The 17,093-nt window shown below is 39.1% G+C and overlaps 1 protein-coding gene across 1 annotated transcript; it reads left to right on the plus strand.

The window, feature by feature from the left end:
• The first annotated feature begins 15,255 nt into the window (after positions 1-15,255).
• On the plus strand, positions 15,256-16,393 carry LOC131904586 (thioredoxin-like protein 1). Its single transcript, XM_059255675.1, has one exon. The coding sequence runs from the start codon at positions 15,322-15,324 to the stop codon at positions 16,189-16,191; it is 870 nt and encodes a 289-aa protein (XP_059111658.1). The 5' UTR covers positions 15,256-15,321; the 3' UTR covers positions 16,192-16,393.
• Positions 16,394-17,093: the final 700 nt, after the last annotated feature.

The raw sequence follows: 17,093 nt of genomic DNA on the forward strand, positions 1-17,093 counted from the left end.
CCTTCACCCACAAACAGCAGGAAGTAATTTAAAAACATGATGCCCATATTCCCAAGAGATGGGGCAGGTGGTTTTTGGTCTTTCAATGGGTTTTGGGTTTGGGATAGTTGTCAACGTTTAGGATGGTTGGTTACAAGTAGTCATTATTAATGGTCAGGTAAGAGGCTAAAAAAAGGAAATTAGATTTAAGGTTCTTGTTTGAGGACAAAGAAAAGAAAAAGAGGATCTAGATAAGAGGTAGATTGTTGAATCTACTCTGAAAAAAAGAGCTATAGAAATGATAGAATAAAAGGTAGATTATTGAATCTACTCTGAAGAGAAAAAAGAGGGGATATAGATATGATATAGATAAAAAGGTAGATTATTGAATCTACTTTTAAAAAGCAACTACTAGTTTTAAATATTTTATATTGGACTAGATTTTTGTATATTGTATACAAATTATGTATATTGATACCAATTTGAGATTGATATATTGTACATATATTTCTAATCTTGCTCAGGATATTGTACCTATACAATTCATTTAACAATTTAATGCAATTTGCTAATCCTTGAATGTTATTATTACTAACTATTAGGATATAAAGAAATGAAAGTTAGTAGCTAGACATTACAGTTGAACTTGTGGTCATGTTAGGTACGTTTTCAAGGTCAAGCAGAGATATATTTTAGATAGACTGGTCATCTTCAAATGCTTCAGAGATCTACAGAATATGGCATTTAAGATGTTTTGATAACATAGATTTTTTTCTTTTTTTTTTTTTATCACTGTGAGGCATGTCTGCTCCTGGTAGCACCAGTCTATTTCAGAAAATATATGGGCATTGAAGAAACTGCATATGGAGTTAACTTTCACTGTGGCAAAAGTTAGCCACTGGGCAAGAAAATGCCCTCTCATCAACTGCTGATTGTATGCTGTCCAAAATGGACAAGCAGGACACAAAACAAAGGACTACCTTACCAAGAGAAGTATGGTTGCAGCTTTGGCAACAGGCATCCTCTGAGGCCAGGACAATATGGCACCATTGCTGAAGTGGCTTTGCAATCCAGAAAAGGTACAGTGCCCCTTCCTTCAAAGGTAGCTGAACAGGCAGTGGATCGATGGCTCCTGGTGTGCAGTGGAACAGTAGCTGGGACAGTTATTCTTGAAGGAGTAACTAGGCTGATGGAGACTAACCTCTCAATAGTAGACTGGCATTTAATAAAGGAGATGAAGCCACCCACAAGCCAAGAAGAATGGGTAGCAGAATTCCAAAAACACCGGCAATTTCCAGAATTTAAAATCCTGAATCATGATGTGACATTGGCAGAATTTATGTTTATCTGGTACATGGAACACTTGCACTGAATGTGGAGTTGTTGTAGGCCTTGCATACATCCTGCTTCACAAATGAGTCTGTCAGATATGCTAAGCCTGTAGGCCAAAGATGATGACCCAACATTGCTGAGAAACCTCGGGTGACTGTCCAAGAAGCTGGCTGTTTCTGTCATAACTCACATTTTTTGGAAGTCAGTTGTTTGCACTTCCTGTTTTACTAGGTGATATTATTTCCTTCTCAGGTCTCTGAGGGAGCCAAAGATTATATATTTATAGTTACAGTTTTTCTTCTTAAGAAATTTAGAAAAGAAACTCTCTAAGAGCTGTTAAGTATATAAGTTTGAAAGACATCATAAGATAGTTTTCTGTTGGTAATACAAGATAGGATAGAAAGTGAATTAGGTACATTTTGGACTCAACAAAATAGAACAGAAAATGGAATATTTTCACTGAATTTGTCAAATGCAAATGGACTAGACATTGTTGATGTATTTATTGCTTGTATATATTGTAGCTATTGCACTTATTGTAGTTTTTCTTATATTAGCTATAACCTTTTTTCATTTTTTTCTTTTTTCTTTATTAAGGAATTTTCTACTCACTCTACATACCACCCACAGATCCCATCTGCTCCCTCCTCCCACCCCCTAGCCCTCCCTCCCAAGCCACCCCACATCCCTACATCCCCCAAATCAAGGTCTCCCATGGGGAGTCAGCAGAGCTCAGCACACTGAGCCTAAGCAGGTCCAAGCCCCTCCCCCACTGCACCAAGGCTGCACAAGGCATCACACCACAGGTACCGGATTCCCAGAAGCCTGCCCATGCACCAGGGACAGATCCTGATCCTTCTGCCTGGGTGACTCCCAAACAGTTCAAGCCAAACAACCGTCTTCCATATCCAGAGGGCCTAATCCAGTCCCATGGGGGCTCCACAGCCACTAGTCTACAGTTCATGGGCCTCCAATAGTGTAGCCGGTCATCTCTGCACGTCTTCCCATCATGATCTCGACGTCCCTTGTCTGCAGAATCCCTCCTTTCATTGACTGGATTCCCAGAGCTCAGCCTGGCACCTGGCCATGGATCTCTGCATCTGCCTCCATCAGTCACTGGACAAAGGCTCCATGATGACAGTTAGGGTATTCACTAGACTGGTCACCAGAGTAGACCAATCCAGGCACCCTCTAGACCACTGCCAGCACTACATGGTGGAGTCATCCTTGTGGATTCCTGAGAGCCTCCCCGGCACCCTGCCTCTTCTTATTCCCATGATGTCCTCATCTATCATGGTATCTCCCTCCCTGCCCTCCCACTCTGTCCCTGTTCCAGCTCGACTCTCCCATTTCCCTATGTTCTCATCGCCCATTCCTCGCCTTCCACACCCCCACTCCGAGTCTGCTCATGAGATTATGGGGGCCAATTACTTTCACACAACCACATCAGCTATTTTCTTTAATGGCCAGAAGTATATCATGCTATGTGCTACTGAGATATCAGCTGTTCTTCTGACTAGACAATTCTTTCTTGCCACATTCAATGTTCTTTCTTTGTTCTGTACTTGGGACATTTTAATACAGTGTAATGTATAACTGCTATTTTATGGTCACGTCTATTTTGGTTTCTAAATGCCTCCTGTAAATGAATGTCCATGTCTTTCCCAAGATTTAGGGAAATTTCTATTTTTCCAGTAAATAAACTTTTGTCACTTTTAAGCTGAATCTCCACTGCTTTGTCAAACTAAGCATAGACTTTTAATTATGCCCCATACTTCTGGAAACTTGTGTTTATTTTTTCCACTATTATTTTCTTATTGTGAAAACTCTTTAACCTTGTATTTAAGCTCTGACAGCCTTTACTGTATTATACTGGTGATATTCCAAACTAACTTTTTATTTGATTTAGTCAGCTTTTGTTTTCATGATTTCTGGTATTTAGGGTTTGTTTGCTTGCTTGCTTGTTTGTTGTTTGTTGTTGTTGAATTCTTTCATATCATTTATTGACTTCTTTAATTTATTCACATTTGTTTGTGTCCTTTTTAAAATTATTGGCCAATTTTAAAATTAGCCTTTTTGATTTCTTGTCTGATATTTCAACCACTTTTATTACTTTGGGTTCAGTTACTGAAGAATTAGGAACTTTGAGGAGTCATTTTGCTTTTTCTTGTTTTGTTTGTTGTTTTCATTTTTTTATTTTGTTTTTCTCTGTTGAGGATTACACATTTGCTAAAATGAATTTCTCTTCAATTGTTATATAAGAGTCTTCTTGGTGAGAGATCTTCTCTGGGACTGTGTCTCCAGTACCATTCAGAGAGAAGAAAATTTGCCATTAAAACAACAAACCAAACTGTATGTAGAAATATAATAAAAACTAATTTTAAAAAACTACACCACTAGAGATACTGCAGAATAAACTAAGCAGTTAAAATTTAATAAAGGCAAAAGTAAAAATAGTAAAATAACAAACAAAAAAAAGAGTAGAGAAGTGGGGAGAAAGAATGCCTTCAAAATGGGGATTTTGAGAAGTTTCTTTATAGCCTCCCCCATCCCCCACAGTACTAGAATCTGCTAGATCTTGAGTGAATAGTGAGTTCTAGCTAGAATGCTGTAGTTCCTCTCCAATCTGACCATACAGGCTGATGCTGTACATAGGCTGAAGGCAAGGCTGGTCATGGGTATAGCATCAGTGTTAGAGCTACATGCACATAGAAACTTCCCTTCTTTGCATGTCAGAAGCCATTGTTGACATCAACAAACATTATGACCTATAGACAACACAGATTTCCACTTACTCCAGTGGACCCTGTCTGAGCTCAAGTCATGGGTGTCCCTGTTGTGTTGGAGAATGGAGGAAGTGGAACATTCAATTCTATGTGGAGGGAACTAAGGGAACAGCTTCTGCCTGCCTGTCCTGCTTATGGCTTTCAGACTCCAACCACAGTAAATCCTGTGACTAGACACTGAGGGGGGAAGTCAAGGGAAGTCAGCACACTGCCGGCCAATATCTACACACATGTCTCAAAAAGGGCAGATAACTGACCACTAGGATCTCTACAGCCCCAGCTCTCAACTTTTTAAATGTCTCAGTAGATCCTTTCGCATCATCATTGCTGTTTTGAAATGATGGTGGTTATCGAGCTGGTAGTTCTTATTTAATGCATGGCTAAAAGTGCTCATCTGTTAATAGTTCACATATTTTAAAAACTGTTTTATACCTGCATATGATCTCCAGAAAGATTTTTGGGACTCCATCAGACTTTCAGGAGACAAAACATGATCTCTGACCACCACCCAGCTCAGTATGCCCACTATCAGGCCAGGATCACACATAGTCTGTTACAAACTGAATTGCAGAGACATGTGTCCTCTGCTTCCATTCCTGGTCACCTAAAACCCATTTTCCACAGACCATCCAGAGTCACGTTTGAAAAAATATAACCAGAGTGACATCTTTTCTCTGCTCAAAATTTCAAATGATTTCCCCATTTATATGAAAAGCTCCTTCTATGATCTCCAGGCTGTTATGAGCTGTCTTGCCTACTATGTGATCTCCAGGCTGTTATGAGCTGACCTGCCTACTATGTGATCTCCAGGCTGTTATGAGCTGGTCCTGCCTACCATGCAATCTCCAGGCTGTTATGAGCTGCTCCCCACCTACCATATAATCTCCAGGCTGTTATGAACTGGTCCCATCTACCACTTCCACGTAACTTCTCTTCTCTTCCATCCATCATGCTCTGTCCTGGGAACTCTACCTCTTTCTGCTTATTAGCACCTTGAGACATATTTGCCACAGGATGCTCCCTTTTTGTCTGTGTGGCTGGACTTCAGTGTGCCTGAGTCCTCATCACTCATATCTTAGCTAAAATGCTGACCACCTCTTTAGAAAGATTTGCCCTGGTCATGCTATCATAACAACCAAATAACATCTCCCCAAATAGGTGTTGGCTCTCCAAAGCGTCTTTTTCATCAGAATTCCTTTCTGTATCAAAAATTATGCTCGAATGTTCTAGCAAAGCATTGTCTTGGAAAGGTGGAAATGTTGCTCTTCTTCCCTTTTTGAAACTGTACCTAAATATGGTATAAAATGAGATAGTTCTTCCACACACTTTAAGAAGTGGTACAGAATTCCTCCAAAGTCACAGACTAAACCTTTCTCTAAATGGAGACACACTAGAAGGCTGGCACTTGAAATGGAATCCCTGTAGTTCTTGTTATGCCTCCCTTCCAATACCAGCTTTTATTGTATCAGAGAGTGTGACCTCCAGCACTCTGTTTCTCAGGACTAAGAAACTAGTGCATCAAAGACATGAACCAGCAGAGGGTGTGCTGAGACAGCCTACAGCTCTGAAAAAAAAGCTAATTTGTGACCAGTAAAAGACTGGATGTTTAGAACAAAAACCTGCTACTCAAAACCTTCTCTGAAATGAATTATAAATAAAATTGCTTACATAAACCAAGAGTATTATACATTCAAATAATATATTATGTGTTTAATCTCCTATGTTACCTAGTTGAGACTTGCTTTTCTATAACATGCAAGTGAATATATAAACTATTGTTACATCAATTAAAAAAAATAGTAAAAATTTAGAGTGCAGAACACATATACCACTTACCAGTTGTCTACACTAATGCAGAAGCCAATATTTAATCTCATTTATTCTACTTTAGAATGTATAAACATGGTATAATAGATTTATTTTTCAAATAAAATTCCACTAAAACCAGAAAGCATAAAAACATCATTCCATTTCTCTAATAATACACCAGAACTAGCTTGGTAAGAAGGAGTCTAAGTAGCTAGAGATATAGGTGCTAGATTTTTTTTCTTATAATTTTCTACTTAGTTTCCTCAAGACTATAAAAATTAGCATTATTTTGCCCAGTCTACAAACTCTGACATTTAAGGCAATTTCTCAAGCTTTTGTTAGTCCGTAGGAAGCTGAGATTCAAAGCAAGGTCACCACTTCCTTACACTGCAGCATGGAGACGATATTGAAGCAGCACATTAGATTCCAGATACACAGAACCAGATTGATTACAGTGTTTTTAATTAAAAACTGAATAGAGTAATAAAATCACTCGTGGTAGATCTTAGCCAGAGATCACATGTGATGGCGTAAGAACCACCATTCTTTTGCTCTCATCTCTGGCTGTTATAAATACCAATACTCATTCACAATACCCACCCTGCCCCACGAAATCCAGATACAACTTTCAAATCTTCTTGAATGTGATATGCAAATAGCTCTTTGTCAATCACTTGGAGATGATACTTGTGCTAGCTAGTTTTATGTCAGCTTGACACAAACTAGGATCATTTGGGAACAGGGGATCTCAATGTAGAAAATTCCCCCAACAGATTGGCCTGTTAGTGAGCCTGTCTGCTATTGTCTTAATCGATTGATGATTGATGTGGACACAGCTGACTAGGGGTGATGCCACCCCTGGCTGATGGTCCTGAGTGCTGTAAGAGAGCAAGTTGAGGAATCCATGGGAGCAAGCCATAGGCAGCATTGGTGCCTGCCTTGAATTCCTGCCCTGATTTTCCCTCAGTGTGGCTGTGAGCTGTAAGATGAAACAAACCCTATCTTCTCTAAGTTTTGATTGGTATTTTTTTTGGGGGGGAGAGGGGGTGCTTTTTGTTTTGTTTTTATTTGGTATTTTTTGTTTGTTGTTTGGTCATGGTGTTTCACCACAGCAATAGAAACCTAACTAAACAGAAACGGTACCAGAGAGTAAACTACTGCTGTGACAGACGTGACATGCTGTATTCAGGAGGATTGTAGAAGACCTTTGGAGCTTTGAGCTAGGAAAATACTCCATGGGACCATTTGATATTTTGAATTAATAATCTGTGGTTCTGGTCAGTTAGGGCTAAAGACACCAGAACCACTGAAGTGAAACCTTTGCCTTCCTGGGACAGTTCATGCTGGTCAGCTGGAGCTGAGAACTTAGTAGTTGTTAAGCAGAGATGAGCATCATTGAGCTGAAATCTCTGTAAAGCATTTTCTCAGAGTCAGCACGAAGAAGCTGTGTTCCAGAGGTGGCCATGGTTGAATCTCAGCTGGCAATAAAACTTGAAGTGTAAGAGTCACCCAGGTAGTACTGGTTTTGAAAGCATAAAGGGGTCATGAAGAGCAGCTGAGACTTGGCACTCCATAGCATGGATAGTGTCCCCAAAGAGAGGCTGGGAGAGACCACTGGTGAGGGTGCAAGCTCAGTTGTAGTAGAAAGCCCAGAACTAAAGGGGTCATGGAGAAAGGTTGAGGCTTGGCACCATGTGGAGGTTAAAGTCCCAGAGAGAGCCCAATGCCATTGAATCTTCAGTTCCGCCATTGAATCTTCAGTTCCGCCTCTCTCCACAGCGCACGGACCACTCTGCTTTTTTTCTCCTGTTTTTCCACCACATACCTGTTCATCATAGTGGTGCCTGCCTGCGGGCCTAAGTTGCTTTAAATCATAACGTTTCATCAAATCAATAGAAACCCTAACTAAGACAACACTGAACATTAAAGTACTTGTCATCCTTTTTATAAGTAATGGCATATATGATGGTTATTTTATGTAACTGAAAATTGAATTGCATATGATCTTTGAAAAATTGCACTTTCAGAAAGAAAAATAGAACATACATCAAGCACATGATGGCATCCACTCCCATCCCATGCCTATTGGCTGTTTCTTATCAATACCTCTCAGTGTTTCACCTCATTCAACTTTCAAATAAGCCTCAAATACGAAATGCAGTTAATCCATTTATTAAAGTAAGAGACATTTCCCTTAAAGTGCACAGTGTTGCTTATTACCAATCTCAATAACCAAACAACCTTGTAAGATGAATTGCTAAGCGGTCTTCTTAATAAAAAACCCAGAGCCAGATATTGGGGTAGAAGCTGAAGTATCAGAGAAGCAGAAAGAAGCCAGCCACATTCTTACTGCTAAGAAATCCTCGCCCAAGAGAGAGCTACTTCCTGTATACTCACACTTATATACCTTTCTTTGTCCTGCCATCTTACTTCCTCTCTCCACCCAGCTACATCATTTCCTCTTTCCTCCCAGCTCTATTGCTTCCTGTCTGTCCGTTCAGACCACCAGACCTTTATGGTTAACTAGTGCTGGGATTAAAGGTGTGTGCCACCACATCTGGCTCTGTTCCCAATGTGGCCTTGAACTCACAGAGATTTGGATGAATCTCTGCCTCCTGAATGCTAAGATTAAAAGCGTGTGCTACCACTGCCTGACCTCTATATTTAATATAGTGGCTAACTTTTTCCTCTGGTCCCCAGATAAGCTTTATTGGGGTGCACAAATAAAATATCACCACACAACCTAGCATTCTGGAGATCTAATTATTCAATCTAGATGTTCTAAAAAAAATTAAGTTTAAAACCTTAAAGAATATTTACTTTTATGAAAGATACTATTATAAAACACATTGTACATTTCAATTTTATTACACATAATTATAGAAGATATTTTCCTTTGGAAAGAATTACAGTGTGAATTACATAGCTCATATGCTTTCTGTGATATCTTTTCTACTCTTCTTTGTTATCTGCTTACCAACCATGAATCTGTGCCACTTAAGATGAAAATACTACCCCAAGAGCCATAGACTATCTATCAAAGCCCCTAGTGCTAGACATGAGAAGCTTTTTTCTTGAAGCCTTTTTGAATTGCTGGCAAAGAGAGTCCAAGAGACTCTGTAAACAGTATAGGCTGCTGCTGCCCTTGCTTGCCTCCCAAAGGTTGAAAGCAAGACCCTGTTGCTGAAGATGCCATGCACTTTGGACACAGGACTTGGAGCACCTGAGCTGGATCTGATCTGAAAAACCTCCTTCCTGAGGACTAGTATTCATTTTTGTTAGTGATGGAAGAATATTTCATTATTAATATGTACAGTATTACCTAGCATTAGTGAGGCCCTATCTCAAATAAAAAGTAAGTCAAGTTTGCATAGTCAATAGCCAGTATACAGAAACACTGTGTACATGAGTATATCAAAAACACAAGGTATATAGTCTGGCTGGGAGAGTAGAGTATTGAGAAGTAACTTGGGCTGGAGAGATGGCTCAGCTGTTAAAGGCTAGGCTCACAACCAAAAATATAAGAGAAGTAACTCTTCCTCACTTGCAGGCACAAAGAATTTTTAGGTAGAATTTTGACAGACAATTGAATTCAATCAAAAACAATAAAATTGGTGAATTAAGAATTTACCTTTCTTTAGGGTGAAATTAGCAAAGTTGTTTGTTTTCAACCCAACCTTAACTGTAATAAGAAAAATACTTAATATCTTATTTCTAAATAAAACTTTAACATAAGTTCTTAACATAAAACATCTTTGTAGTTTTGGGCCAGTTAGTAAATTGCATGTAGACAATTCCAAGTGTTAACATGAATTAAGAATTTACCATCTGTGTGCATATGAATATGTGTATGTATATATATGAACACACATACACCTGCTCAATTTATGTGTTACGTGTGTGTGTGTGTGTGTGTGTGTGTGTGTGTAGAACTAACAATTTGTCATTGGAAAATCAATTAGCATACTTAACAATCAAAGAAAGAGAGGCCATAAATTTGAAAGATAGCAAAAAAGGGAAGGGGTTGGATGGAGGAAAGGGAAGGGGAAATGATGTAATTATATTATGATCTCAGAAAACAAATTAAATGAAAGAAGAAAAGAATCATCTAGAAACTCTCCAAAAGCCAGAGGAACAACAGAAGTCTCTAGGGAGCCAGAAATCCATAGACACACTGGAAATTCTCAAGAGTTAACATGAATTAGTTATGTCAGCTACAGCAGTGAGTTCATACAGCAATTCTCCTATCCACAGCTATACTGTACAGGGCTGAGCACTTGCATAGCCTTTCTATTTATGAAGCAAATCAACATAGAAATGGATTCGCAGTGACTGGACTGATTTATAGACTGTAATTGTTCCACTTGTAGCTATTCTTGGCCTAAGTCTGTGCTTTCCTATAAGTGTACTATTTAACTTAATCCCTAACCTTACCAAAAGCCAAGGAAAGGAAAAGAATCTGCCTATGGTTATACATTCAAACAAGGTTATTTTCTTATTACATACATATAAATATATATCCTGCACCCTGGAACAAGCTAACCTCATCTTCAAATGTTCTTATGACACTTGCAGAAACCATTCCAAATAACTATAATGCTGACAATTTCTGGGTAGTAACATTTTAACATGACCAGTGAATATCACAGTCTTGAGACACCCCCCCCCCCCGCCAGTAACTCCTTTTTCCTAAAGTAAGTTGTCTCATATAGGGGGCCTAACTAATCTAATGTCATGTGGACTCTTGTGCTGTGGTAAATCGAGTCTGTATGACTGTGGCCTATGGTTAATTGCACTGCCTGATGCTCAGGAAGATACCACTACACTTGCGCATGTGTCCGTTGGTATGATGTCAAAGTACTGCCCCTTGCTGGATGAAGACCCCATTGATTTAACAGTGAAACCATTATCAGTGCCCCATAGGTCTGCTCAAGAGATGATAAAGGGGCTTAAGAAGGGCAAGCATTCAGCACTGACCGGGGTTATGCCACCATGAAAAAAAGAGACCTCACCCTGTTTTAGGCAGCCTCCATTTCCTCCATTTTACCACTTCTTATGCCTGTCATGCATGCCAGCACCAGGGAGGCCACTTGTGGAGAGTGGCAGACATCAATTAGCCTGGTGGTTTTTATCTAGTTTTTGCAACCAGGAAAGATGTTCTTTCTCTAGTGATGCAACATGTTCAAAGATCTCCAGACTTTATGTTTACATCCATATATACTAATCCCATATCACCCTAGACTTTCCTGGAATTAATTTCCATTTTTATCTTTGCAGATCCTTAACACGTTGTCTATATTTTTTAAAATCTCAACCATTTCTCTTTCCACACAAAGTAGTTCTCTGGACACAGAACACACTGGGAAGATTTTTCTTTATACTCTTTCAAGACCACATCTTATTGAGTCTTTAACATAGTTGTAGTTGCTACCCACTTTCAGCTGGACTTACATACCAAACCAACACTTTTTAAAATTAAGCTTGGGATTTTTTACTCTGACTTCGGCCAGTCACAGGGGGTTTTCCATAGACTTGTATGATCTGAAGAGAGAAGTGCTACCTGGCAATCCACTTATACAATTTGATTCTGTCCTCTAACCCAACAGACATTGTGCCTTGTGTTAGTCAGCCATCTGTCATTAGAACAAAATGCCAAAATACCTAGCATACTTAAAAAGAGAAAAAAAAGACACTTGGACTCACAGGCAAAGAGGTTCCCTTCCGTGATCAGCTCTCCCCATTGTTTTGGGCCTGTGGTAGAGCCACACAGTCTGGTGGGAATACATAGTAAAGCAAAACAGCTTATCTCATGGTCAAAGGCAAAGAAAGTGGAGGACAAAGGAAGGACCAGGATCCTACTACCACTTTCAAATACATGCCTCCAGTGCTCTAAGACCTGCCACTAGACCTCGCCTCCTAAAGTTTCTACTTCTCTTTTATGTATGAGCTCTTAGGGTGGCATTAAGTCCCAGGTTACAGCATGCTTCCTGCTCTTTCAGGAGGAGCAAGAGACACTAGTTCATTTGTTTAGTTATGAGGAAATATCATAGCATGGCCCCTCACCATAAGTGCCTAATATTTCAGATAGTGATGGCACCTGAGTATTTACACCTCATTTTCAGAAATTTACAGGTCTGATGAAGACCAATGGATCTACTTCTTGTTCACCTCATTAATCAAAAGAATGTCACTGATAGAATGAATGGGACAAAACGGTCTATAGGATGCCAAAATTCACCAAGTATGTTTGGAATATATTATGATAGAGACTTAGAGACAGCCCAGAGACAAGTATATAAGTGCGTAATATCCTCTCTAAATGCAAATTATTTTCATTAATATTTTAAAAGTAAAATAGTACACATTTGCCAAATTGGTAGATAAATACATAAATATTTATACATATATATTATAACTGATGTCATATTAATACATGGCAAAGATCCCATGTATGTGCTATCTGGGTTGTAATTAGGATTATCATATGGTCATGCTTGTCATAATCTCATAGGTAGCAGTCAATCTACTAGATTTGTTCAGTTTCTGCCAAGGCCAAATTGAACTGACTGGATGTAATGGGACTACCACCTCTGAATAAGCCAAGCACTTTCTTTACAAAGAGACAGATGGTTTTTTGAGAGAGAGAGAGAGAGAGAGAGAGAGAGAGAGAGAGAGAGAGAGAGAGAAGGAAAAAGAAAATTTTCAGGCTTTTTAAACAATATGTATTCTCTAAGATATAGTTTTCCTTTTCTTAGCAATCCTTTCAAAATGCAGAAACCATTCTTAGCTTGAAAGCTGTGCACAAACTGGCCATGAACCAGATTTTGTTCCAGATCTGCAGCTTTCCAAAACCTGCTGTAGATCTTTAAGGTTGTAGCAATCTTCTCCAGTCCCCCAGCCTGGGATGTGATTAGGCTATTGATTGATTACCTCAGCTGTAGTGGGAAGTAGTTTCAGAGAAGTCCTCTTGGCCTTCCTCACTCTGATAGATCTCATGCCTCAGACCAAGACCCAGTGTGGTGTGCCAATGGCATGCCAATCATTATACATTTAAGGCCTGGGGAAATGATCGCTGGTTTGGTTATCAAATCCAGTGGATTTTGTCCAAAATTCCATTTATTGTCTGAGGCCCATCATTTATTATTAGCCTTGTCTATCACTTGATATTTAGCTATGGGTATATATCATTTCACTGAAAACAAAACAGTAATTAAGAAAAGGACAGTAGGAACTTTAAGTCTATTTTTGGCAAACTGTAATTTAAATTACCTTTTTATTCCATGGATGTGTTATTGTAAAATCAGAGCAATTCTCAAAGCAAGGAGAAAAATGAAGATGCATCTCAATGTCAGAGTAGTCATAAAAAGTATAACATAATTGGGTCTAAAATAAGAGCTAGACATAAATAATAGATGCTTGTAGATGGGATTTTAATGACACTCTGGGCATAGGAGAGAAAACCTAGGGCTGTATATTTTGGAGCAAAGCCCTCTTGGATAAGCTAAGAGCTTCTAAGAGGTATGTTACCATATAACAATAGAAGTTCTGTGAACTCTGCTTTCCTGAAGAGAGATCAGCATAGCAGCTGCCAATTAGAGGAAAAGGCTTTAAATAAGAAAAAAAAATGATGCCATGTTTAAATGATGTGTTTACATTTATACCAGCCACGTGGAACTGAAACCACTGAATTTAAGTTTTAAAGAATCTTCGTCTAAAAACAGATTATAAATTCAGACAACTACAAATCATTCTGTAGAGATTCAGCTATAGCCCAGGACACCTAAGGTTTCCAGAGCCAAAAATTTCACACATTTTAAGTTTACATTGAAAATAAAAATTGAAGCATAATGACAAATGAACCACTAAGAGAAAAAAACTATCAAAGAGAAATGAGAAAAGCACCATCATTCTCAAGTCTAGAAGTTACAGGTTTTTCTAAATAAAAAAAAATTAACAAATTGTATAATGAGAGAATATTGCACTGTTGTGGAATAGAATATTTATTTAACTATGTAAGGATGTGTTGGATTTGTTTGTGTTGTAGAATAATTGTTTAAAGATGCATTGCTTTTGTTTATGCTGCATTTGTTTAACTATGCAAAGGTGTGCTGATTTTATTTATACTGCATTAGTTTAATTATGTAAAGAGATGTTGCTGTTTTACCTTGTCTGCCTAAGGCACCTGATCAGTCTAATAAAAAGCTGACTGGCCAATAGCTAGGCAGAGGAGGGATAAGCAGGGCCAACAGGAAGAGGGAAAAGGGGAGCCAGCCAGCCAGCTGGGAGCCAGCTAGACACCAAAGAAGCAGGAAAGCAGGATGGACAGTACAAAGATGAGGTTAAATAAGCCTCAGGGCAGCACATAGATTAATAGAAGTAGGATAGCTTAAGTTAAAAAAAAAAAGGCTAACTAGAAACAAGCCTAAGCTAAGACCAAGCATTCATAATTAATAATAAGTCTCTGTGTCATAATTTAGGGGCTGGGAGTCCAAGAAAGTCTGCTATATTTGATGCTCAATATGGGGCATGTATTTCTATGAAGGGCCTGAGAAAGATGGAAAAAACATGAGGTTTCCTAATAGGCTGGTGCTCATAGCATACAGAGGGGCAGCTTTGCTGTATAGTGAGCACTTGAAACAAGCTAAGTAAAAAAATGCTTACCACAATACAGGCACCAACTTCTTAGCACTGGGGCAGTTAAATGCAGCTCCCAGTTAAATGCAGCTTTTGGTCAGGTCTGAAGGGCATAAAGCTTGGCCCTCACAGACCTGAGCGGTGTGGAGCCAGCCACCACTGCAAAGCTGCATGGCGAGTTTAAGGTTTGGCTCATATAATCAGAGAATGCTACAGGTGCACAGTAAAGCAGGGCCACACCAAAAGAAAAAAAAAAAACCTCCAAATAAGTTATAGTGTGTTTTAAAATGTGCATAGGTGTAGTTGAAGTTTTCCTATGTCCCACCTGTATGGTCTAACGGCTCAGGCTTCTTGATAGCTAGATCTTACATCTTAAATTAACCCATTTATATAAATCTATACCTTGCCACATGGCTCGTGGCTTACCAGTACCTTTATATCTTGCTTCTCATGGCGGTGGTGGCTGGCAGCGTCTCCTGACTCAGCCTCCCACCTCCCAGAATTATTCTCTCTGCTTATCCCATGTATAATATACTTCCTGCCTGGCTACTGGCCAATCAGCATTTTATTTATCAACAAAATCAGAGCAACACATTCACAGCATACAGAGTGATAGCCACAATATATGGGTGCTTAAGAAAGGAGAGAAGAGAGCTCCGGCAGGACACGTCGTGGTCGCCGCTCCCGCCCAGGCCCCGGCCTCCCGCAGCCTCTCTCGGGCTTTCTTCTTAAGTTTTGAAGCCGGAAGCGTCGCGGCCGCCCTGCCGGGTTCTCTGCGAGGATGGTGGGAGTGAAGCCGGTCGGGAGCGATCCAGATTTCCAGCCGGAGCTGAGTGGGGCGGGCTCCAGACTGGCTGTGGTCAAGTTCACCATGAGAGGGTGTGGACCGTGTTTGAGGATTGCTCCAGCATTCAGTTCTATGAGTAATAAATATCCACAGGCAGTTTTCTTGGAAGTAGATGTACATCAGTGCCAGGGAACAGCTGCCACCAACAATATATCAGCAACACCTACATTTTTGTTTTTTCGAAACAAAGTGAGAATTGATCAGTATCAAGGAGCAGATGCTGTGGGACTAGAAGAGAAAATCAAGCAGCATCTAGAAAATGATCCTGGAAGCAATGAGGACACAGACATTCCGAAGGGATACATGGACTTAATGCCTTTTATTAACAAAGCTGGTTGTGAATGTCTTAATGAAAGTGATGAACATGGCTTTGACAACTGTTTACGAAAAGACATGTCCTTCTTGGAATCTGACTGTGATGAGCAGCTACTTATTACCGTGGCATTCAATCAACCTGTTAAGCTTTATTCCATGAAATTTCAAGGACCAGATAATGGTCAGGGTCCTAAATATGTAAAAATTTTTATCAACCTACCCCGGTCTATGGATTTTGAGGAGGCAGAAAGGAGTGAGCCAACTCAAGCTCTGGAGCTGACAGAAGATGACATTAAAGAAGACGGCATTGTTCCTCTTCGTTATGTTAAATTTCAGAATGTTAACAGTGTAACTTTATTTGTTCAGTCTAATCAAGGTGAAGAAGAGACAACGAGAATTTCATATTTTACTTTCATTGGTACTCCAGTCCAGGCAACAAATATGAATGACTTCAAACGAGTAGTTGGCAAAAAAGGAGAAAGCCATTAGGTTACAAAAGACACTGGAAGACTTACTGCAGTCAGATTTGCAGCTCCTGGATAATTGCTTGATTCTCTTCGGAAACTGTTCATCTTCATTTCTTGCCATTAGCAGTAAATCATTGCTTTTATTCAGATGGCATCACTAGTGTTTCTGTTGTAATCTTGATACATGCAGTTGTAAATAAAAGTCACTACTTTTGCCAAGCTTACATTTTGTCATTCTATATAAATGCATTCTCTCTCTCTTTTTTATTTGAATATTGACTAACTTTTTGTTTTAGAAGAACTCTGTCTGGAATCACATTGGCTAAAAGCTAGTCTGTCTCTAGAGGAACAGAATGTTATTGTTTGGTTACATGGATTTGAAATAGCTAACCGTGTTCGAGTAAGTACTGACTTGTATTTTATCAAAAGACATTTGGGTATATCTAGCCTTTATAAATTTACTCAAATCATAAGCAGCCAGTAATCTTATCTGTTACTGGTAGTTAACAGGCCTACAAATTTTTTGTTTTTCAGGGAGAGTCTTGCTAGGTAGCATAGGCTAGCCTCACCATTGCTGTCCTGTGCCTGCCTCGCATATGCTGAGATCATAGGCATGGACCACCAAACCTGGTCTCATGTCAAGATTTTAACTCTTTTTTGTATAAACCTAAAAATTAGAGTCAGCTATTTTCTTTAATAATTAAGGTATACTGAATTCAGACAGTTGGCAAAATATAATAGAATAAATTTATGGGAAATTGGAATTAGTATCTAATATTTATTATCTAAATTCACCAAACATTCACTATAAATGTATAGACAGAGAACATGATTTAAGATTGAAAATGAGTTGTTCCAACTATTTTATTTGAAGATCTTTTGCAAAAGGCTGGCTAAACAAAATATTTGTTCTTATGGGCTTTT

This window comes from Peromyscus eremicus, chromosome 2, assembly GCF_949786415.1.
Source record: "Peromyscus eremicus chromosome 2, PerEre_H2_v1, whole genome shotgun sequence".
In the NCBI taxonomy this organism is placed as follows: domain Eukaryota; kingdom Metazoa; phylum Chordata; class Mammalia; order Rodentia; family Cricetidae; genus Peromyscus; species Peromyscus eremicus.